Genomic DNA, 26,241 nt, shown 5'->3' on the forward strand with positions numbered 1-26,241 from the left:
GTCATATTTAGTTAGTGTCAAGTGGTAAGTCAATTTTTCGCGCTATTTCACCTGTCCACGCCAACTGTGTGTCCACTCCACTCTAGTGTACTAGATGTGATCGATAGTGTAAAGCGAACCTCGTTACATTTTCTTATATTTCACGAGATATAAGAGCTTTCTATTTGAAATGTTTCTAACAAAATATTCTACTATAACCCTTGGTGGCCTAGGATTTATTTTTGAAGTTATATGTACTTCTATTGGCGCGTTAGGGAAAAATTATGAGGGCAAGTTTTTACGATGTGCGTGCACACCGTCACAAAAAACCGACACCCAGAAGTAAGGATAGTCAACATTTTAAAATAAAAATGTCCATTTATTTAATTATGTAGACTAAATGTTTTTGTGATATTTAAATGAACTTTATTTATTAGATAATGCGTTATAATAAAACTTTCAATGTATTAAATACATTTTTTCTATTGTTAGTGTCGTTTTTTCTACAAACGTAGAATAAGGCGAAAGATATTTTTTTTTGAAAAGTGCTTTATCTTGTTACGCCAAAGAAGTATAACTTCTAACGCGTGTACATAAGTACTCACACGTTTTTTAAAATGCAAGTAGCTGCTCATGGCACGCTAATTTTAGGGTTCAAAGCAGTCCGGTTTCCTTACTCACTGTAGCATTACGAACACAACCTCATATTTTCTTTGGCAACAGTATGATCAAAATATAATTAAACTTCTGTACTCCCCATAAGTGTCCCTGTGGCGTTGAAATAAGTAGTCTTGGACACAAAGGCCTTCATTGCTAAAAGAGTGCAGGTCGATTTTCTGGCAACGCCGCGCTCAACGATTATACGCTGCTCTCTTGCCTTTGTCAATTTTCCAGCCATTTTGGAGCCAACAGCCATCGCTATGGGAAGCAACAAGATGGGATATCTTTGATCCCTTGCTATGTGTGAGTGGATGCTACTTGTGTGGACAAGTTAACTCCGTCTTACCTCCCTAGCACAAAAGCTGGCAGAGGCAAAAATATAAGTCATAAAAGTCTTTCCTCCAACTTTAATGATGTTTCATTCGGAGTGAGAGACTCTTGGGCCGTGGGATTCCTGGTAAATAGTAGACTAAATGGTAGACTGTGACATTTTGTGACTTTGTTTCGAGATTATTTTTTAAACGTAATTAGCATCAGTGTTGTTGAAATATGTGACAGCACAAAACTAGTATTTCTTTTACAGAAATTGTATATTCTAATTAATTGAGTATGCTCTAACTAAACATTTTAGTTAAGAATCTAAAACATGCTTTAGAAAAAACAGATGGCGCTGTAACCTTCCCCCTCGCCTTAGTATTTCCCCAAAGCAGGTAAATCATCCTTTATATTTATCGTACGAGCAAGTGTTGGTTTTTATAGAAATAAAAATCCAACGTGATGAACGTTAATAGTCGTTCACCAATTTTCTATAAAAGTATTAAGTCCATCTTGAGTCTGAAAATATGTCTTCAAAGCTGTGTGGAAACATAAGTTACATAGATGTCATTTTTCGTATCCCTAAAGGTGGCGAGATTTGGGCCAAATTCCTTTCGGGCTGATTGAGCGGCCCTTTGCAATTATAATAGGGTTCGGTGATCGATTGCAGCAAATATGGGACTGGGAATCATGGACCTTTTCTCTTGCGACTTATGTATTTTATCCTAAACGTATTACGACAAAAGAACTCATAGATAATACAATTCAAAATTGTAAAAGTTATTTATTGGTTAAACCAAGATAGTCTATTCTATGAAGAATTTAAAATTTAATTTTTATCATTATTTGTTTAAGATTGTAGAGGTGTAATTATTGTCTATATAGAAATTTCGTAATTCCTTTTGTCATTTGTTTACGTATCATTATTTCGTAATTTCACTTGCACGTCGATCAACCAGTCGCCCTATAACAGCCATGTGAGACAGTGGACAATAAAGACAGTGAATGCCTTTTTTCGGTTTTTACACGCTTTATATTAGCTTCACCTGTATGTATGTATATATGTATGTTACCGACTCCTTCGGACTCGATTTTGACCCACTTTAAACGGACAGATTTTATTCAAATTTTGCGCACCTGTCAAAGATCGATGACAATGCAATAATCCGAAAAATAAAAATAATAATAATAATAGTTTAAAAAAACTAAAAAACACGCTTTTAAAGCACATCAAACTAAAAAGTGAAAAATAATTCCTAATTTAGGCTGAAAATGGTGATGAACAAAAAATACTGTTATTATTGTGAAAAAGCGTGAGGTGCTCTGTGCCAATATGTGCAATATTTTTCGTCTATAGAGCAACCCACTACTACTAAACTGGAGAAACCTACGAAAACTAGAGAAATCTAAGAATCCTCTAACAAATATTGTCATAAAGAAATATCGACGACGCATTTATGAGTTATTATGTAGAAAGACCCTTTCCACATAAACAGATTAAGTGATTTATAACTCAATAGAGGTCAGTAAGTAGGTAAAGTATAAGTAAGTATAAGTAAGTATAAGTAAGTATAAGTAAGTATAAGTAAGTATAAGTAAGTATAAGTAAGTATAAGTAAGTATAAGTAAGTATAAGTAAGTATAAGTAAGTATAAGTAAGTATAAGTAAGTATAAGTAAGTATAAGTAAGTATAAGTAAGTATAAGTAAGTATAGTAATACAGCCTCGCCATTCCACCGTGCAACGCGTTCTGTAATCCTGAGCACGCAGACGCAGGGGAACGGGGTTTGAGTCTCCAAAAGAAGGGATGCTGCCGTTCCTCCGTGCAACGGGTGTTCCACTGGGCACGCAGACGCTTGAGCGGGAGAACAGGGGTGCATGCTTTCTTTCAAGCATTGTACCCGACCTCTAGCTCTATAAAGCGGGGCGAATTGGTGAATGTGAGTATGGCCCTTGCTGTACCAAGATCCATTCCACATTATTCATGGCCATAGGGGCCCGTGATTTCAACGGCTGGTCGCGTGGCGGTATGCGGACAAGGCTATTTTGTTAAAGTGCGGCTGGTGGCGCTATGGGGTTTTAGAGGGTATGTACAGTAGCGAGTCCCACATAACCCTACACCACAAGGCATCGTGCCACGTGAGGGCGTATCGCATTTTCCCACAAAAAGATGTACCCACGGCTTAATTTAGATTCCCGACAAACAAGCAATTGTTTCTAGGTACAAAACAAATGCTGTTTGCCAATATGGCCGGTTAGACTCAAAGGGTTTTTGTGCATAGTAAAACCGAAGAAAGGAATATATCAACAGGTCTGGCACTCAATGCGTCATCCATATGTGCCAATATCGAGGTAATTGGCACTCTCAGGGCAAAAACGTTGTGTGAATTTTAAGATTGGTAAGTGGAGTGATGCCAGTTTTACGGCTACCGCGGTGTGAATAGTAATGTTTATCATATATTACGGTACAATTTATGATACATACAAATTGGATTTTAACGTCAAATTTTGCAAAGTATATCTTATACTTTAGATATTGCCCTTATGAAATACTTTGTGGTTAAAAAATATTGTTTAATATGACCAATAACGTGATATTTGTTGGTTGTTTTCTTTCTAGGTTTTCTTACTAGGTACCTGGAAGAAATCGATTGTTAGCGATAAGACCGCCCGTTGCATCCCTTATAATTTTTATTTGTTTTTATTCTAATGTAACGAAATTTAAATATATAAAAATAAAACATATAAAAATGTGGCAATTTAAATTATACAGTTTGAAATAATACGCTGTAGTCTAACTACTAATGAGTAAATACACTTTTGCCCAATCAAATTATTACCGTTGTACAGTAATTAATTTCAAATTATTAATTGTTTACGATACTTGTAATGAACTGTGACATACGTCACCTCCACCGAATTTGTACGCTCTTGAACCTAAATTGAATTGGTTCGGTAATACTTCAGTGGGAAGCTGGTTCCACAAAGTGTTGGTGTACGACAAAAACTGCTATAAAAAACGCTCAGATGTGGAACGACGGGCGTCTTGTTATTCGCGACATCAGCACTATAGATAAAGGACTGTATCGAAATTCAGTACAAAAGCTAAATAACGAAGTTGGAATCGCTACAACTATTGGAAGGTAGAACTTTCACAGCAGTTCGGACAACTAAACTGTGCGATAATAAGCCGATCTAAGCTAAAAAAGGTTATCTTGGTATTGGGTAAGAAATCAATACGAAAACTGAGTAGCTAACGCGTTATTGTAACGCCCCGTCTTTAGTGGACGTAAAATTTTATTACTACACCGGTTAGCAGTAATGAAGGCCGAAGGTTAGGCCGAGGTCACACTGAAGACACGTTTCCAATTATCTAGGCTTCGGTCTTTATAGTTTTTTTTAGGGGAAAAACACTATATTTAGTAACATTAGGTATTGAATAAATTATTTATTGGCGTAAAGCTTCTTTACATTGCCACAATAGCAGATATTTTTGTGCAATCCAGAAGTTCGAATAATATAATTTTAAATAAAACTTTTTTCTTTTACGGGAAAAATACTATTTTTCTATTAGATATTTAATAAATTATTTAGGGGCGTAAATCTTCTTTACATTGCCACAATAGCAGACATTTTTGGGCAATCCAGAAGTTCGAATAATATATGTATTTAAATGAAACTCTAAATATAAAACACAAAATTTTCAGGGGAAGCTGGGAGTTTTTGGTAGGGCTAAGCAGTATTTCACTGAGCACGTATGCAGCTCTACAAGGCTCAAGTACGACCTCATATGGAATACTGCTCACATCTCTGGGCGTGCTTAAATACTTCTTCCGTTTGACCAAATTCAGAGAAGGGCTTGTCGAATTGTCAATCCCCAATCTATTACTGATCGACTTCATTCTCTCTTTCTACGCGGAGACCATGCGTCTCTATGCGTGTTCTACAAAGTGTATGAAAGAGTTCTATAGATTTGGTTGAACCTTCCTGCCTCCTTTCATCACCGTAAGAGCCGTATTAACGCAAAATTTCAACCGCATCACCTTGATGGATGGAAGTCAATCACGGTCACAAAACATTTTCTTTTGCGAACTAGGGAAGTATGGAATCGACTCCCGATGGGGTCTTCCTATCGAGATACAACACCCGACTGTTTAAAAAAATTACTACTAAAAAGTACTTCTTGAAAGACCGGCAACGCATCCACTAAAATGGATGCCCATGGATTGAAACGTCTGCCCTTTATGGGCGTCCGGTAGGCTCGTTTCGCTCGCCCCCTATGCTATAAAAATATATATTTATTTATGTCTAATACAAAAGGCAGTATAAACCCACAAATATATAATAGATGAAAAAATAAACCTGTGTTACCTCGTTGATAAGACCTTTCAAAGGGTAAAGTCCCAATAGACAGTCTGTAATCATCTTTATAGAGAGGAAAAATCGGGAAAAAATATTAGTGCTCTGGACCTAACAAAAAGGTCATTGGCGAAGGCTTTCTGTAAACAAGGGAATAAAATTTGAGATGTTATCTTTGCCACTGACTTTGCCGGTTTCTCGCACATTATTATTTCCACAGTGAGAAGAATTATAATAGAATATATAATGATAACAAACGTCGAAATCTCACAAAAAGATTATTAGTATTTGTAGTATTATAGAGCAACTAATGTATGTTATACTATATGAAAAAAATTCTGAAAAACTTTGCCTTACAGATTATGTGTGAAAATTATGAAATACATATTTTGGATACTGGAGGCCGACCTAAGAATAACCTTATTTCGGTAAGCATCACTGTACTAATGGTATATTAATCTATAGCAAACAAATTATAATTTAGGTCTATTTTTGGGCAGGAGGCTCATCTCATGCTAAGTTATACCGACGCCCGTGGTGAATGCCACAGGGCTCGCGAGTTCGTTGCCCGGTTTCTAACATTTCATACGCTCTTTTCTTGAAGCACTTTAAGTCGAATTGGTTCGAAAATACTTCAGCGGGTAGTTGGTTCCACATAATAATAAACTGTGTTGTATGACGAAAGCCTCATTAAAGGACTTCCATTCAGTAGTGAAAGGTGAATTGCAAGAGATAACACTGTGTATTTTTATCTGTATTAAATTTAAAAAAAAAGCATTTAATCCCATCTGTGACATGCGGCCTATTAAAGGGCACTTCTGTCCAGGTGATGCCAACCGCTTTTCCAAACACTATTTTGAGTCAAATAGAATAGAAAAAGGGTAGAGTCGAGACTTGTGGTTAAGCATCGAGTGTGTGTCAAAAACGCATTAGAATCTTACCCTCAAAATATTTGTTCACACATTTTGTTTTATTAACTGGATAGTTCAAAAGATTTTCACATAATGTCGAGACGATTGTCTCAGGGTATAAATTCGTTTGGAAAATAGCGGACGAGATAAATGAAAGTGTCTTATAAAATTATTTGTCACCGAGAATGGTGGTGGAAAGCTCACGCTTGCTTGCTTTAAAATAAGTTGTTCTTGTGAAAGCTAGCCAAGGCTTTATCAAATAAGATGCAAGTTATAAACTTAAGACTAAAAGTATTCGACTTTAGCTTACCTATGACTATGCAATATAGTAATATTTATATAGTACTAGCTGCCCCCGCGAACTTCGTTTCTCCTTAATGTGATTTTACTTAGCCTACCTTTTTAGTACATACCGACATGGAACATTTTGCTATGTTACCCCAGAGACTGTTCGGTTTTCCGGTATGAAAACTTTTTAGGTTTTTCTGTGATTTTTCTCTATTAAGTGAAAACTTCTTTAGCGTCAGCTTTTTCATTTCATCGGCTCTCAAACTTTAACTCAAACTCAAAATAACTTTATTTATATAGGTAAACAAGTACACTTATGAACGTCAGAAAAGAAGTTAAATTAATTCTAAATTTACATTTACTACCAGTTCGCAAGTCATGTTAGTTATTTTATTTCAGTTTATATAAAAATTAAAGATTGCTATTAAACTTAAAAATTAAAATAACATTCGTCTCATTATCTTAAAACTAAAAATTTCAACCACGTGTGCATACATGCTTTTTTCTACTATGTGTGACAAATGGAAAATAGTAAAGAAAAATTATCACAAACGCAGAACATCTTTTCTGTTATTCTCTGCTGTTATCTATTATGTTTCTGTTCTAAGAATTGTGTGATAGCTATAGAGTGTTAGTTTCACTTGGGCCACAGGCATAAAGGCCAAGCTAGACCTTAAGTAAATGTGACATTTTCATAGCATGAACGCGGAAGGCAAATTTGAAATAGTACTTGTGTAATAAAATCTGCGAAAGACGCTTTGACGGCTCTCATGGAAATATTTTTTAAATCGTCAGGAACGTATGTTTTGAAAGCATGATGCATTTTGAAGATATATACATCACAATTTTTTTTAGGTCTGGGCCTCAGATTTCTGTATTTGTTTTATGATCATTTGACAATCGAATAGGCAAAGAGGTGATCAGCCTTCTGTGCCTGAGTATCATAAACTTATTTAATGTAAAAAAAAAAATTATGTTGCAACAGGCCTTATCGCTACTAAGCGATCTCTTCCAGGCAACCTTATTCAAAACATACAAGAGAATTGTGATGAAGTGCAAGAGTAACACAGAACAAAACCAAAAAGAGTCGTTCGTTCGGATCGTCAAATAAGGATGGAAACCAATTGTGCGCCTGGATATCCGGTGATGAAAAGGTGATGCTGGTGGTGGACCTCTGAGGCTTTGATATTTTATTTTCTTAGTAGGAGTTAATGGTTATTAAGTTTAATGGTAAGGTAAAAAAGTCTTGACTAATGTTCAAATGAAATCACAAAGATTTAATTTGAACATTTGTCAAGACTTTTAAACTACTATGAAATTTTCATAAACTGTTAATAACATATTATGTACCACACAAATATACAGTGTTCACAATATTTCTAATTCATAGTAATAATAATTAAAAATTAATAAAACAAATTTAAAAATCTTGGTCCCTGTGGCAGTGTACCTTTAAAGCTGGCTGCTGCAAAATATTATACAAGAAAATATGGCATCACAAATATTACACACATACACTTCAATTATATTAGAACAGAAGCAAGCTAGCAATGGAAAAAATTAAATAATAATAATAAAGAAAGGCATAATAACTAAAACATAACAGCCACTCAAATCTCAATAAGAACATGATAAGTAAAGTTACGGTAAGTAGGAAGATTGTTGTAAAATATATCAATATCAATTTCTTTGCTGTATTGCGATACTTATTCGTTGAGCGAGGAAAGCACCAGCTCTGGGGTCACCGGTACTATCTACCAGGCGCCAACTTAAATCTTTAATTAGCACCTGTGCACTTGAGCCCCACAGCCCAAGAGTATTCCAAACGTAAGCAAGTAGTCGTTTAGGTATATTGTTATTTACTTATAAGTACAAGTACAGGTACAAGTCTACAAACTTAATTTCAAATCTTTAATAAAAATGTATGTACAAAACTGAACGTATTATGTTAGTAGCTTGTACTCATTTATAATAATTCCTTTATTCAAAAATGTACTATAATACTCTGTTTTAAAGCTGATATTTCCCTGAACATCCTTTCAGGTAAGTGTTATAAGAGCCATATCTCGGTATATTTATGGCAAGGACGCAGTGGTCGGTCCCAAGACACATATGATACCACAAAATTCCCTATCTCACCTTCAAAGTTATGGAGAAAAAGATTAAAAGAGATTTACTTTTGTCTAACAAGTTTTTCTAGAATATTTTTGAAGATCAGACCTATTTTTCATAACGTAACGCTTAATATGTATGACATTGGTTTTTGCGTTTAATATAATATTCCTATATTTGTAAGTAAATTGATAAATAATACCATTACTAACGACTTTGTTTTTGTCGCAATTGTTTATCTATTACTAGCTGACCCGGCAAACGTTTGTTTTGCCATGTATTTCTAGGAAACATTTTTTTAACTCAATTAAAATAACTATCTATAATAATAAAAAATAGAGGTTGATAGTAGAGTGGTGAAAATTAGGGGTTGTATTTATTTTTGTACGTTGTATATTAAAAAAATTAAAAACCAACATTTTTTTGGGGTGGACACCCCTTATCACCTAGGGGTAAGATATAGATATAGATATATAGCCAATTCTTAGACTTACTCAATATGCATAAAAAATTTTATAAGAATCGGTCAAGCCGTTTCGGAGGAGTATGGGAACGAACATTGTGACACGAGAATTTTGTATATTAGATTTTCGTTATAAATGGGCTTCATCCATTGATCACTATGTAGTGCCAGTTGTGGCTGATACATATAATTTTGTTGGGTATAAAACCAATAAATATATATAATATATACTCCACTAGCTATAGCATTCATTTCAAGGCCCCTTCTGACCCCCGAACATTACATTTAGACATGTCTTTAAATGAGATGGTTTTATCACCTTTTCCTATATTAAAAACAGGTAAGGTAGTTACCTGTTTTTAATATAGGAAAAGTAGGTAGTAAAGTAGGTTAATATTTTATATATTATGTATACAGTATACATATATACAAAAAGAAAACTGTCAATTTACGTAAGTGTTTCCCAACGTGGGTCCCACGCCTCACAGGGACAATCTGATTGCTAAGGGCTATTTGAAAATGAATTAAAATTATTTGGAATTTTTCTGGTTTTCATGATATATTTTAAATTTTCTGTTTCGTAAACAATTTCCTAGCAATTTCTTACTAAAACCTATTATATAAGTTTGTAAGTGAACAATTCAATGTTTTAATATTAAAATTATGTATGTTGGGATTAAGAATATAAAAAAAAAATTAGGCTAAAGTGAAACACGGCACAATAAAGGTTGGGAAACACTGCCTATGACAATAGCCTACAGGATTTGGGATATTGAACCCGGAAGTGGCCCTGGAAGTAAAGAACACAAAATCATTTCTTTATACACTGAAAAAATCTCCTACAAAGAAAAAATATTTGTCTATCATGTGAAATAAATTGCATCCAAAACTAGTCGAATAAATTAAAAAAACCCCTTTAAGATTCTTTCAACCAGATTTCCATTAATATTTCCGAGTAATCTAAGTTTCCGTATAAATAATCCATTCAATAGAACGTATTTGAACCGAATGACTGTAAAATAAACCCGCATTCGTTCTGAATCGGTTGATTCTCCTATCGAATAATATTGCTGCCATTCATATCTTTTTATTCTGCACTGTCATAAAATTAATTATCCTTTTTTAATTGTTTTTGGTCAGCCAACAAACTATAGAGGTTGGTTAAGAATTCTAATTTTGATTTTATTATTGACGTGATAACGTCTTTAAAATCGTTTTAGTCGGGTGACATGTTCAGAAACTTGTGTCACACCAAAACCTCACGAGCGCGATCGCAGGTATAACGAGAGAGAGACGGACCGATCTCCCGTCTCATCTCGAGCGCTGCCAGTCATTCCGTGAATGTATGAAGAAAAATGTATATCATAGTCGAATAAGTAAACTTGTCATTTTACACCCGAAATTTATCATCAAAAGTGTGAATAAAACGATACCTAGATGTAATTTAAAATTTGAAAAAGTTGTTATATTCATTAATTCCTTACTTCCCAAAAACTTATATCACCAATAAGACGTTATCACGTAAACATCTCGATCGTAAACCTACTTTACAAACAACCAATATTTTTTTCTTTCAAGTTTTTAATTCCACTTCGATTTTTGAAATTACATTTATAAACAATATTTTATAACCTGTATTCCTTATTTAAATTTCAAATATCGATTCTTGAAATATAATCACAATCATAATATTTGTGACACATGTTTTTTGTCCTTTAGTCTGTGGTATATTTAAATATTGCCGCCACTGTCAACAAAGTAAGCAAATATAAAATTATCCGTAACATTTACAAAGTAAATATTAATTTTGATACAAATATGCCAATTTCAGAGAAAATATAAAGCACTTGTGTATAATTGCTTTTTGAGCTGATATAACATGCAGGAGATTGGTGCAATAAACCGAAGCCGCGCCGCACGCCACTCCACACGTTCGTAGTTCATTTTAATTATACATTTTTTAAAATAGAACGTTACATTTTGAACTGACATTTTAAGTTGGCTACAGGTACTATATGGGGAATAAATGGTATCTGTTTTTTTAAGTAGCTAGTTGAATAACCTTCTGTGACATGTCCACATTGGTTCTAAGGCGTTGTCTTAATTGGCGAAGATCGCACGATGACACGATGCGGTCTCGTCGTGCGATGAGTTCAAACATACAGATTTCATCAGAGTGTCCTATTTGAACCTCGCAAGTAATCGTACAAGCACATGAAATGCTTTAATAACGATCGTACGATGCGTTTGATCGTGCGATCATGTAATCAAAGCAACAGATCTCTTTTGAGTGTCCTAATCGGTTACTACGCGATGCGTCGACGAGCGAGGGGCGAACGACGGCATCACACGATGGACATCGCGCGATCTATTAGGACACCTGCCCTGCGATTCTGTAACTCACTTCACGAACTCACACAGCGGTTTTCGCATCGGCGGTCGCTCTCAAATCAGTCGTGAAGCAGTCATTTTATGATTTGGCATTCTGATAAACAATAAAGTACAAGCTCCCACCTTTTCAGAATGCCAAATCATAAAATGACTGCTTCACGACTGATTTGAGAGCGACCGCCGATGCGAAAACCGCTGTGTGAGTTCGTGAAGTGAGTTACAGAATCGCAGGGCTGTTAGGTCATCGCACGACCACTTTGATCGTGAGATGAAAAACGCATCGCGCCATCGTACGATCGCTCCCAATTAGGACGCCGCCTAAAAGTAAAATTCAGAGTTCAGGCTCAAGGGTCCATGACTCACTCCGCTGCCTCTGCGATCCCAAAAATGTCATGGCGTCCGAAACGATAAACTTCCAGCACTCCCCATCCTGTGCCACCTGACAATAACTGGCTTTCCTCCTCCACTCTCTCAATGCAGCGGTAACTGTTCGATTCGGCTAGGTCAATTAATAAATTCTATACAAACATATTCTAGCAAAACATTACAAAGGAACAGGAATTTTGAAGAAGTTCCAATTTTAAAATTATATATTTAATTACCTTGTTCACGATAGTAATCACAGTTATCTAATATATAAAATTCTCGTGTCACAATGTTCGTTCCCATACTCCTCCGAAACGACTCTACTGATTCTTATGAAATTTCTTATGCATATTCAGTAAGTCTAAGAATCTGACAACATCTATTTGTCACCCCCCTAAATGTTTAGGGTGGTCTTACCGCTAAATTTTTATATTTTAGACAAAACTTTTTGTTTTTATTTGTTTTTTGATACAAAAATACATACAACCCTTAATTGTCACCCCTCTACGATCAACCCCTATTTTTTATTATAGTAGATAGTTATTTTTATTGAACGAAAATAATGTTTCCTAGAAATAATACACAACACGACGTTTGCCTGGTCAGCTAGTACAATATAATATAATGCTTATATCCAGCTATATCATACATTGTATAGTTAATAGGCGTAACTATTAGCAGCAGAATTATGTTCATTCATGAATATCTGCTATATTATGGCAGCTGTCCCAAGCATGGATATTATAATTACTATTACACATTGCCAGATCGGTGATTCTAGGCTAGAGATTGTCAGTTAAGTCTTATTGATAAATGTGAAATATAACGTCGATATCCTTGTTCAAAATATTTTAGGTGTTATGTTGCGGTCATCAAGTAGAGTCTGGCTAATGAAAGAAGATAATTGAAGTATTTGAAAACTTTCGGATGGAAACAGAATGCCATTGAGTTTCTTAGGTTAGTATGATTTATTGTCTTGATACTTCATGCAATTACCCATTTTTATTTCTATTATATATTTTCCTCCGAATAGTTAACAGGTATAATAGGCTATTATACCTGTTTTATTTGATATAATATTTCGTTTCTTTCGCAGGATTTGATTATTCCGAATAAAGTTTTATTTATAGTAAATATAGTTTTAGTTTTCCATGCAATGCTGGTTATTTTAAGTATCAATAGTAAATACTAAATACGGATATTATTTAATTTCATAGAAATACATTCAATACATTCAGTTTAAGGTGATCAAACTTTAAGTTTGTTTTAATTTTCTTTTATTAATTTTTAATTATTTTTATTATTATATAATTTGTAGTTAATTATTTGTAAATACTTACTGTATCTTTGATTGTTATGATTACTAATAAAGTTTGTGTATAAGTATATATATATATATAGACACACACACATATACATAGAAGATTACAGTTTTAAACAAAATTTTATTACTATTAGTATAGTTGGCTAGTTTTAATTTTCTAATCATAATAAAACAAATGAAACTAAAAACAAACAATGACATAGATAATTGTTTGCAGAGAAAAACGCGTCGTCATGAAATACAAGAAACAAAGAGTATGCATTAATACCATAAATATTTTTTTACGTAACAATAAAACTACATTTCTCAATAATATTTCCAATACGAAGATTTATATTTGAAAGATAGCAAAAACTGGCAATAAAAGTACCTCGTAAATGTATGAATGGGTTTATTTTGGCATTTCAGTAAATGCCCGGATTATACAAGTACTATCCACGATTTTAATACTGTATATAAAACTACTATTCTGATGCAAACTACTGTTCACGATGTATATTATATGTTATAGATAGATAGATATATTTTTTGTTCCTGTTTAGTTTTTTTTTCTCAACCACTATATGTAATACATGTATTTTTGCACTTCTTGCCTACCTTATGTAATTGACTTTTTTTTCTTTTCTCACAGTGGTTGCCTGGAAGAGATCGCTCGAAAGCGATAAGGCCGCCAGTTGCTCTCCTTTTTTTATTTAATTATGTCAATTGTACTATATTTATGTATGTGCAACGAAGTATTAATAAATAAATAAAAATAAATATATTTATATATATCACAACGCATTTATTTGTAGTCAAGAAAAATAGTATGTACCGAACTGCTTTTCGAAATATAATAAATAAATCAGTGGCGATACAATCTTTTTAGGTCTGGGCCTCAGATATCTGTATCTGTTTCATGATCATGGGTCAACTAATAAGCAAGTGACCAGCCTCCTGACACACGCCGTCGACTTTTGTGGTCTAAAGTATGCAGGTTTTCTCACGATATTTTCCTTCCTCGTTCGAGCGAATTTTAAATTCGCACATAGAAAGAAAGTCCATTGGTGTACAGCCAGGGATCGAACCTACGACGTCAGGAATGAGAGTCGCACGTAGAAGACACTAGGCCAACAATGTTAAAAAAATATATAAATATTTTAGATATATAATTTACCTATTTGTAAATTGTAACATATGTGCAGGAACAGAGAAGCAGGTGCTCAGCCAGAATTGGAAGGCACGCCCTCTGGATGGAACTGCTCGCTTAGCTCTCGGCGGGATAAACAGCATCATACTCAACAAAGGATCATTCTTAGACGGGTGTATGGGAATTACCAAAAACCCGTAAAATGGGGAATGGTACCTCGAAAATAGCCAACCAATATTGCAGGGGAAGCGTGTTCGAACCTAAGATCGTGAGTTCGAATCATGGCTCTTCTTCTTTTTATTCTTTACATGACCGATCTGAAGAACTCACTACAGATTTCACATTCGATCTTTGCCGACGACATAAAATTTTTTGGAAATCCACTCTCCCAATCTCAAGCAATACAGGGTGGTTTGGATGATATTTTTGATTGGACCAAGCAGTGGCTTCTGTCACTAAATGTTAATAAGTGCACAATATTGCACATAGGAAAGAAAAATCCGCACATTACTTATCGCCTAGGTCAACAGCAGTTAATTCCAGTATTCACGCAAAAAGACTTGGGTGTTACCATCAGTTGTGATTTGAAGTGGGAAAGTCACATTATGAATATAGTGAAAAAGGCTAATTCCATGCTCTATTTAGTGAGAAAATCATTCAAATGCCTGTCACCAAGAACACTCTTAAAGATATATAAATGTTACATTAGACCACTATTAGAGTATGCCTACAGCATTTGGGATCCTTATTTCATAAAGGATATTAGTTTGCTTGAAAGGGTTCAAAGAAAAGCCACGAAAATGATCAGGTCATTCAGGAAGAAATCTTATAATGAGCGTCTGAAAGCACTTGACCTTACTGATTTAGGAAGTAGGAGATTACGAGGAAATCTCATTGAAACCTATAAAATCCTCACTGGCCACTATAATGTTCCAGGAATTGAGAAGCTCTTCATTTTAAGTGAAAATACGCATTTGAGGGGTAGTTCTTTAAAACTTAAGACCACTCAACACAACACAAATTCCCTAAAGAACTTTCTCCCAAACCGTGTAGTGGCCGACTATAGGCTTCCGGAAAGTGTGATCAGTGCACCATCTGTGAACACCTTTAAAAATAGACTGGACAAGTTTCTCCAAATCCCATAATACACGCGCATCAGCTTATTAAAAGCTGCCAGTGTGTTAATTAAATAATAATAATAATGGCTGTGCACCAATTTCAATTTTATTTGTCCAGATTCGAACCGGACTGATCACCTTGTCTTTAAGGTTTAGATTGGAGCTTGCGCCACTGCAATATTTTATAGGTATTGATGGTTTATAGAACTGCAAACGGACTGGAGGCTCATCTGATGTTAAGTGATATCGCCGCCCATGGACACTCACAATGCCAGAGGACTCGCGAGTGCGTTGCCGTCCTTATAAGAATTAAATACTTCAGAAGGCAGCTGGTTCCACATAGCGGTGGTTCGGCAAAAACAGCCTTAAAGTGAATGTTAGAAATTATTCAGTCGTTTGAGAATACTAAACTAACGTATTTTATTATGTTATCATAACTTTGTGGAGCTTTCGTGGGCACATGAATATTGTAATAGGATTCCGAAAAATAAAAACATCAATAAATATATCTATTTTATTTGTCAAAGTCTTACCGTACCTTAAGACAAGTTTAATACATAATTCATCCAACTTTGTATTGATAAAAAATCTTAAATAATCTTATTTACAAAGATATTTACAATAACTACGAAGTTTAAAGTGGGTGCTAGTTCAACTTCTATCGTGTAAAAATGTATGTACAAGGTAGAATTATTAAATTCAGTTCATCTATTAACTAAATTTAACTGAACACCGATTATAAGGTACAAAGATCTACTGCTTATAAGATTTATACAATTATTGGTATCTTAAAAATACTTAATACTAATCCAAGGAAAACCATCTTAAATTAAAGAAATTTATGGAATACAAGCGCAAATTACATGCAAAACAATATATTTTGTTTAAATACAAAGCGTTTCTTACAAGTTTTGAAAGACAATTATTCCAATAAAAAATAAATTAGTGCCGCTACAACCTTTTTAGGTCTGGGCCTCAGATTTCTGTATCTGTTTGTCAAAGACATGTAGGTAATCAGCCCCGTGTGCATACGCCGTCGACGCTTTTATATCTAAGGCAAGCCGTTTTTCTCGCAATGTTTTCCTTCACCGTTCGAGCGAATATTAAGTGCGCACATAGACAGAAAGTCCGTGCACAGACCGGGATCGAACCTACGACTTGAGGGATGAGAGTCGCACGCTGAAGCCACTAGGCCAGCACTGCTTTATTCCAATTCCCACCTCATATACTAAAAACTTTTTTGTTTATAGATACTGTAAAGAATAACTAAGTGTAGTCGTCTAAATGCGACTATCTTGGACCGACACGACTACCATCCGACGCCTCTCATATAGAAAGCTCTTTGGTTGCGAAATGAAAAACTATTTTATATGCATTTGTCGTGCTGATAAACAAGACTGCTATGGTTACATTAATACAAACCACAGTGGTTTTTCAAATGTAACATATTATCACGATTTAGATTATATTATTCTGTATAAAAATTGTATGAACTTTAAACACATAATGAAAACTAGCACGGAATCAATACTAACATTATAAAGCCGATTTAAAAAATGAGTCTAGGCTTTATAAGGCGCTACTAAATATACAGAGAGCGGCGCATGAATGAAACATGTTGCGAAAAAGGGAAAAATTATTCCATTTTAGGTGAATAGGGAGGGTAGGTGAAAAATCATGCATGACGCATATGTTGCGGTGGTCAGAAAACAAAGTGCGCATTTATAATGTGACGAACTTGGGGAGTATATATGTTAACGTAAAATTGTAAACACCGTTAGATTGTAATCTATCTCGCGAGATTATAAACTGTCGAAAGATTGTGAACCTCAGCGTACTGCTTACAATTTAACGTATTATTATTCGGTAGATTGTACTACACTAACTTAGTTATCATTCAAACTTCTTTGGTCAATTACAGATTAATTTTACTTCCCAACAATTTCATATAACTACCGAATAATAATACCTTAAATTGTAAGCAGTTCGTTGATGTTCACAATCTTTCGACAGTTTACAATCTCGCGAGATATATTACAATCTAACGGTGTTTACAATTTTACGGTGACATATATAAGGATGAAAGGTTAATAATAATCGTACTTAATATTGCAAATATAAGAATTCAATTCAGGTTGAAGAATTGCAGTCAATGCAACACTGGTTCCCGAAATTAAAGGACCTTCTAACCTTAATCTATTCCATATCGTACAAAAAAGTTTAGTATTTTTAATACATATTCGCTCGTTTATGATATCTATATGTTACATAATGATGTTTGTGAAGAAGGAAACAGATACACCACAAATACAAAGTCAAAATAAGAAAATTAGTTCTTTTGCTTCACAGATAAGAAAAAATATTCCAAAATTAATTGCTACACTTACATTATATCATTATCGTCATCATAATCGTTCTGTATTTATTAAAGAAGGAAACAGACACAAAGTAAAAATATGAGAAGTAACCCATTTGCTTCACAGATAATTAAAATTAATTAAAAATAATTATTAAGCGTAACAAACAAAGGTTTAAATAACTTACTACATTCGACATAAAATTGTATTTTATGCTTACTACGAGCAGAGATATCTACGCCTCGTAGCAGTTACCACTATTGTTTCATAAAGAAACCGGGCGTCAAACGCAGTATAAACACTTCTGTTCTAAGCATATTTACATTTCAATTAAGATCTTCAAACCATAGGCTTTCAGTTTGTTTTTAAATTTTAAAGTGGATAACTTCGACCCCAAGTTATGATTTTAAAACACTGAATACCGAGGGTAGAATAATATTTGTCAGCTTTTTGTCTAGAGTCAAGAATGCGGAATTTTTGTATTTCGGTATTTTGTATGCGTAATACTTGGCTTGAGGTACTTAGCCAGAACAACAAACGTAAAACTTACTCGTACAAAATGTAAACATTTTTTAAGGGCTCAATTTCTTCGTGTACAACAAGTCGATTCGAGAGCCGAATTTAATATTAAAAAACCTCGTTCTATGGTGTCTATGACCAATAATCGGTTAATACTTATTTATGAATTGTAACACCGTGTAAAGAATCGAGTAAATCAATTTACCCAGTAAGAACATAGCTAATTGTAGATCAGCGGAAATTGTACTAGGAAGTGAAAATTCAAGTACAACAAATCTCTTAATATGGAAACACATCTAACACATTATGGAAGCAAGGCGAGGGAAATGTTATTTTAATTGGTATATTCAATTTGATTATTTATAAAAAAACAGCCATATTAAATAGGCATGCAAATGTCATATTAATCATCAAAACGTCGTAATCAAGGTATGAATAATTGTTGTCAAAACTTTTGGTTACGTTATAAATACAAAAACGTACTAAATTAAAGATGTATTACACTCGTGGGTGTCAGCTAGTTAAGTATCGAATTATGTTCGAAAAGGGTGAATTTTCGCGACCTATTCTCGATATATTAAATTACTTTCAATTTGAGGGTAAAAAGATAATTTTATATGTAGGTAGAACGAAAATAAATGAGGCGAAAGAGGTCTTACATGGGCGCTATTGATCTTTTTGTGACGCTGAATTGATTTTGTATGGGTGTTTCCTTTCGCTTAGGGATTTTATGTACAAAACAGGAGTTTTAGAAGTACGTGTCTGTGGTACTTTTCAAGTGAACATATTTTGATCACTTGAAAAGCTATTTGTCAGAAAGATAGAGGTCATGTGTTTTGAAGTGATTCTATGAATAGTGGATTATCTAAGAGTAGCTCGCGGAGTAAATAGGAGAAGATATGCCCATCTCCAAACTCCTTAAAATGTTATGTTATGCCATTTAAGCCCAGGAAAAATTCGAGAGCGACCCCGGAGACTGTTACGCAGCCTTGTAGGAACATCACCCATTCTCTGAATATCAGAGATTTTGTGTGTGGGTCTACCACTGTCTGCGACAGCTGTGTGTGTGCTAGAAGCTAGAAGATTATACAGCTTGCATCATAGTCATATTTCTGTCTTTTTGTACTGCTTTTTTATAAAACAGAGGGCTAAAAGGCGTCATCTATTATTAGGTGAAAATACCGCCGTAAATAAACACATACACTGCCAGTGAACATAGAACGAACCCAGTATTGCAGGTATTAAGAGTCCCAAGTAATACCCGATTACCCAATTATTGGTTCGGCCATACCTTGGACAGAGGTGATGGAGTGGAATTTCATAGTGATTGAATGCAAGAAAGGTTTGTAGAGATTTATGTGGTCTAAAGATGGAACATCGGACATAGTGAGTTATTGATGTCAGAATCCTTGTTTATGTAATTTGAATGAAATATAGAAAGATGTGTGAGTGTGAGTTGCTAAAATACACGAGATCCACGCGGAAAGCTGCAAACTGAAGCTAGTCTCTTATAAATTTTTCTAGAGATGCTGTCGGGAAAATTGTTAACGGATCATTCCCCTCTCGTTTAGCTTAGCAATTCGATGCAAGCTTAACGAATCGTGAATTGTAAATTTACCAGTGCAGTTTGCTTAGTGAAATATATAGAAAAATAGTTGCGGGCAGTGGATCTTTTAAGTTTGATTGGATAAATTTAATGATTACTCTACAATTATTGTTTACGTAAAGTCAGAGGTTTTTTTTAAGATCTTTACATTTTACATTATTTTTTTGTTATTCTCAAAATGAAATAAATGTTTCAATTTGTGTACTTTATTTATCTTATAACTTTATGCTGTAGGTACTGTTCCGTGCATCACACACTACTATACTGAAGTCGCTTTGATTACTATTAGCGTACATATGAAATTGGCGTTTTGTCCTACTGGCAACTTTGATCTCAAATATCTCCTCTTTGGTTAGGAATCCCATTTTTTTCAGCTATTTACTCGTGAATTTGTGTCGAAAACCATGATTCATTTCATTTTCCCGTTTTAATTTTTTTTCATGCTGTTTATAAAAAGGATAGCATGAAATATCGCGTTGGAAATTTGGATTTGCAAGGTAAATAATTAAACTCTGATGGGGGAGTCAAAACCGCCTTCAAAGATTTTATTTATTGTCAATGAACTACTACTATAAGGTGGCAAATGTGCATAGATAGCAATGACACTTTGATTAATTGTATATATTCAATTTAAAAAAAAACATCAATTTTTCCTCCCTTACAAAACGCCAAAAGACCTAATATTTTTCTCTCATTAATCCGTTGCTAGGCAACTATAAGCCTTTATTTTTTTTTAAATGGGATGGTAAATGAAATTCAAGGATAAAGAGATGGTTTTCTTTTCGTCTTATTTTATTAGAGCGAGAATAATGCAAGTAGCCGCGTATTGTCGATTATTCAAAAATCGAATATAAAGAATAGAATTAAAATTGTACAGTTAGTTACATTTTTACACTTCATGCTGAATGATGCATTTACATTTTTTGTAATTTTCATCTAATTCCGTCTACCGTACTAGTGTATAAAGTAGCTAGAGTACAATATAGAGAGATTAGAAGATTAACCGACAGTGCACAAGGGGATGCTGTGTTTGCGTTGCCATGTTGCATTGCTGCTGGGTGTTCACCTGAAACAAAGAATATCAATGAGAATGAAGCACAGGTATCACAATTTTTTTTTAATTAATAAGTCTCAATAAACAAGTATATTTATTATATTTCAGCCTCTGGCGTATGGAAAAAATAAAGAATAAATTATTATTAGTAGATACTATCATCGTCGTATATGAAATTGATTTAATAAAAACACCAAAATAATATTTATTTATTCACACTGTGTAATTGTACTGTTAGGAAACACGTGTTCTAAATATAAAAATACTAGAATATACAACTTGAACATAGTTATTATCGATTTTCATGCCACCTAGAGCTAACTTTACGATGTAGAATTTAGTAAAAATTCACTCTCTGTAGGTAAGCAGTGTTATTGGGCTATGCTAAATATAGGTAAGATTTTAATTAATTATTAGTCATAAGGCTAGGTTATATTATAGGACAATAAAGTAATAGCTTTCATTATTATTATTAATTATAAGATCACGCGTGGTCACCATTATACACATACCAACAAATAAGAAGAAGAAGAAGTTTCCGATCTCAGATTTCTGTATCTGTTTCCGTGATCATTGATAATAGGCAAGTAGGTGATCTACCTTCTGTGCCTCACACACCATCGACATTTTTGGCCTAAGGCATGCCGGTTTCCTCACGACGTTTTCCATCACCGTACGAGCGAGTGTGACGAAGAAAAATCGTCGGACCCTGAGGTCTTTCGAAACACACACGCTTAAGTTACTATGCCTACACTGCTGTACAAACTTAAATAGGAGAAATAATAGTCTCCAGGCTACAGCAATATTTTATCTTAAACCTACAACAGTTTCATTCATTAATGTAGGTTAGGAAACCATTAACAAACACAGCCGCGTGAGTTAAAGTCTTTTCAAGAGACATTTCAGTAAAAAAAAGAGTGGCGGAGAGTTTATTGCCAGTTCTCCTCTTCCGTTCTACGCCCTTAATTTGAGAACTGGCAGTAAATGTAAAATTAGAAGCATTTAATGTATATTTCTTTTTTTGACGTTCATAAGTGTCCATAGTGTTACCTATATGAATAAATGATTTTTGACTTTGATCCTGAACACTATCCGATTACAAAACCCATTACGAGACTAATTCGCTGCAAATCTGAATGATTTTACACCTTTAGAGTTTCATGATCTATGCTTTGAAGATACAAAAAAGTCACTTTTTTTTGTTTTTTATAGAACAGGGAGCATGTTACATACATGTAACATGTAACCGGATGTTAAATGATAACGCCACCCATGGAATCTCTCAATGTTGCTCATGTTCACGTTGCCGGCCTTTTAAGAATTCTTACGCTTTTTTCTTCGACCCAAAGTCGAATTGGTCAGTTGTGTAGGACGTCCTCCTTCGTTTTTTTCGTCGGTTAAAAGGTTACACCCAGATTAATTTACTTGCTGTTTATCCGTTTCCGCCCAGGTCAACAAAAAGTTAAGTCGTTATGATTTATTATTTTAGGGTCCAAACCATTTATTCTTTACCTTAAATAAGACAATAAACGCGTTTTGTCATGCTAATTATACAAAATGACCTAAGTAAGCCATTGAATTAAACTCACCTAATTATCTCTAATCTTAAAAGCTTTGCAAATTACGCTCATTTATCGACTTCATTTAAATAATACAAATTTATCTTAGTTTAAATAAATCAAGGTTGTTGAATAGCATTAAATTACAATCGTTAAATCCGACATGAATTTGAGGTGAGTTGCACGACTTAGATTTATATATACGAATATCCATGATATGTTTTTTTTTGTAACAAATAAAAAGGGTCATTATTTATTATGCCTGATTTATATCATTTAATTATTTAAATGGACGATTCTGAGTAGTTTTGAGTTCTACTGTAACAGCTTTTTAATGGCAATGTGCCTTTATGGCGTGGGAGAGTATTCACACCATAAGTTTTGACAACAATTTAAAACTGTTCTTATTATTATGATATTATAATAATTAATATGACATTTGCATGCCTATTTTTTATAATCAATCAATCTGAATGCATCACTTTCTTTGCAAATAAACGATTTATTATTACTAGCTTTAAGAGTGTTTACCGCGTCTATCTTTCATCGTCTGTCATTACTTAAAAGGAAAATTATTTTATTATACCCGCTATTCTCTAACTTGTAATAAAAAAAAGTCTCCCAACGCAGTACTACCGCCAAAAGTTGTGAGATCCATTCAATACCAAGTCGGTAAATTCAGTCCCTACTTAAGGGATTTTCAGTCTTAAGTTATTACGTAATTACTTAACCTAACAATATCTTATAGTGACAATACCAATATTACAAATCTTTTCTTTATTTATACCTATTATTAAATATTCAGGCTTCTAACTTTATCAACAACGAGGTTATAAAGAAAATGGCCTGAACTGCTTTGTGAAGAGGATAGTACGGCCGTGCCGCTTCTTTTCTCGACTTGGCTTGCGCACTGCCGTGCCCTCTTTTACGCGAAACAATGAGTTTTACCAATCACAATCAAAGGAAACGACACATCCGACGCCGACTTAGAAGACCGGCAACACACTTGCCAGCTTTCGGGCAGTGTCTGTTGTTACTGACTATATTATTATTACTATTACTATATTGGGGTATCACTAGACATCAGGTGAGACCTTTTGTTCTTTTTATTTTTGACTAATACAGCTAAGCTATGACGCCATAGCTGTTGAAAATAAAGCCCTTTTCATAAGCTTTAATAATTGAACTTAAAATCGGAATTCTAATTAACATCAACTCTCATACATATTCAGATGTTCTCGCAAAAATAACCTGTATTTTTACAATTTTAATACGAATAAAATTTGTACAATTTTATTGCGACATTACATAAATATACGCCGTTAAAATAACAACGTACATGATATTTTATCGCTGTTGTTTTTCGTGCATTACTTTAATATTACGATTATGCTTGGCTGCCTCTAAATATCCTACAGGTTTAAAAATAATGAATCATCGGGTCTTCTCCAAGGGAGACAACTGGGTATCAATCATTTCTATTAATATATAAATGAGTTATGGGCAAGTAGAGCACTTTTGTGACACGAAATCAATTATTTGGCTGGGAATCAAACTATATAAATTAAAATTTTAAAACTATGCAGTCGGCCAGACACAGCTACGAAAGCGGGGTGGGGTTATCAATCAATAGTGTCCAAGTATAGGATATTGTTTTACGTCATATAGTTTGTGCGGACTTTAGTTATAAGTTTGGGCATTACTAAGCTTTACCCATAGTTCCTATAGGTATATTATCGTATGGTGCAATCAAGCGAAAATAAATATAAATTTATATTATATTAGCGGACCCGACAGACGTAGTCCTGCATATTTCAAGCGATTAGGATTTTAAACCAAAGTTACCGACTGCAGCGCCATCTGACAGGCTGATTTGTGAATCTAACCTATCCAGGGCGCCACCCAAACGCATACAAAACAATTCATTCAAATCGGTCCAGCCGTTTAAGAGGAGTTCAGTGACATACACATATAGTAGGTTTATATATATAAAGATAACGCGTTTAATTATTTTAAATACAATTGAGTTTGTCACTTTGTCAGGTTTCTCATTAAGACATTCAAAGTTAATACTTTGAACTTGTAAACGTTATTTTTTATATTCCCAAATATTTCTTTCTAGCTAACTGAAAAATTTATAAATGGTTTGATATCGTATCAAAACCGGAGTTTAGACTGTCCAAAAAATTACTTCTCGTACTTTACTCGTAAAAGTATATCAAAATATTCCTTACCATTAATAACATGTACATTGACTGACGCAGACTCTGCCATAGTTGGCACACAGCTGTAGTTCCCGCTGTCAGTCGGTAACAGCTTGCTGATCGTCAACCTAGAAGTGAGCTGTTCCGTCCATTCTGTCTTCAACCGGACCCTGGGTTGCTCCACAATATCATTCGCTTCAACCTCCTTGTATTCTATTATATTTGATCCTGTTAACAATGAATGTTTATTATGTGTATGTTTTGATAGACTTTTAAAATTTAACCTTAGCTTAAAATAGCACTTCTAATGCCTGTTATTTTTTTTACCTAGATACTTATATTAGAGATTATAATAACGTGAATGCATAAAATTAAGCAACAAAATATGAGATCACAAATTTTACATACAAATATAAAAATTACGCTAAGTTTGAAGAATGTGGTAAAATATAACTATCTATCTCGGACTATAAAACATAGCCTCTTTTATATTATATGCTTAGATATACGTATATATGACGAAGCAAAAAATATTTTGTTTATGCGGTTTTTATCAAGACATTATTAGAAATTTATGTAACTTTCTTCCAAAGAATATTGTTATTGTCTTTTGAAGATTTCTTGATTCAATGGGAACTAAATCTTCTAATAAGAAATTGTTTTTTTTATAAGTTGAATTGCATGTGTATAAAGATCATAGCTTTTATATTAAAACTTAATAATATAGTCTTTCCTCCAATTTTGATTTTGGAGTAGACTTTTGTGGGGTTCAAGTGCACAGGCTAATTAAAGACTTAAGTTGGCGCCTGGTACGTACCGGTGACCCCAGAGCTGGTGCTTACCTCAACGAATAAGTATCGCAATACAGCGAGGAAATACTGCCAGCGTTAAAGGTACACTGCCACAGGGACAAAACTATTTAAGTTTTTTTCTATCTATACAATTTTTATTATTTTTATTAGTATGTAGGTTAAGAATATTGTTAATACTGTATTGTGTGTTGGAAATACTATATAAATAAAAAAATTCCGACTAAAAGAATTTTATTTAGAAGTCTTTTGTTTTATTTGTAATTTACTTTTAAATTTATTACGTTCATGTGAAAATATATTGGAAAATGAGACGCTAGTGACAGCAGCTAAGAAGGAATTTGGGCAAATTTATTTTATATATTTGTATTTTTAATATCTAATACATATGATAATATTATATCAATCGGCTTTATTATCCATGCGTATCTTAACAAAGTCATTTGTATTAAGAAAATTCCTTAAGGTTGACTCCATTACAATACACTGAATGGCAAGAAATGAATTCCAAAGTAAAATATTCCATTGTACGAATTCAATGAGCTGAAGATATTGCTTAAAGGATGGAATATTAATTTACAATGAGAAAAGGGATGACAGTGAAATCGACTTCAGATTTTTGAAATTTAAACAGATTAGGATGCAATTTGCGTCATTCTTGTGAACGGGTGCAACTTGTGGTGACTGGTCGACTTGAATTCGTGTGTTAGTTATTTCG

General features: G+C 33.9%; 1 protein-coding gene across 2 annotated transcripts in view; it reads right to left on the reverse strand.

The window, feature by feature from the left end:
• Positions 1-20,663: 20,663 nt before the first annotated feature.
• LOC125059153 (lachesin-like) overlaps positions 20,664-26,241 on the reverse strand; it is a 135,418-nt gene continuing 129,840 nt past the window's right edge. For both annotated transcript variants that reach the window (XM_047663436.1, XM_047663435.1), the window contains exons 7-8: positions 24,745-24,942; positions 20,664-20,963 (exon numbers count right to left, since the gene is read on the reverse strand). In XM_047663436.1, coding sequence (XP_047519392.1) covers positions 20,830-20,963; positions 24,745-24,942 — 332 coding nt within the window. In that variant the 3' untranslated portion in view covers positions 20,664-20,829. The remainder of the gene's footprint in view (positions 20,964-24,744; positions 24,943-26,241) is intronic.

Source organism: Pieris napi, chromosome 19, assembly GCF_905475465.1.
Source record: "Pieris napi chromosome 19, ilPieNapi1.2, whole genome shotgun sequence".
NCBI classification, from domain to species: domain Eukaryota; kingdom Metazoa; phylum Arthropoda; class Insecta; order Lepidoptera; family Pieridae; genus Pieris; species Pieris napi.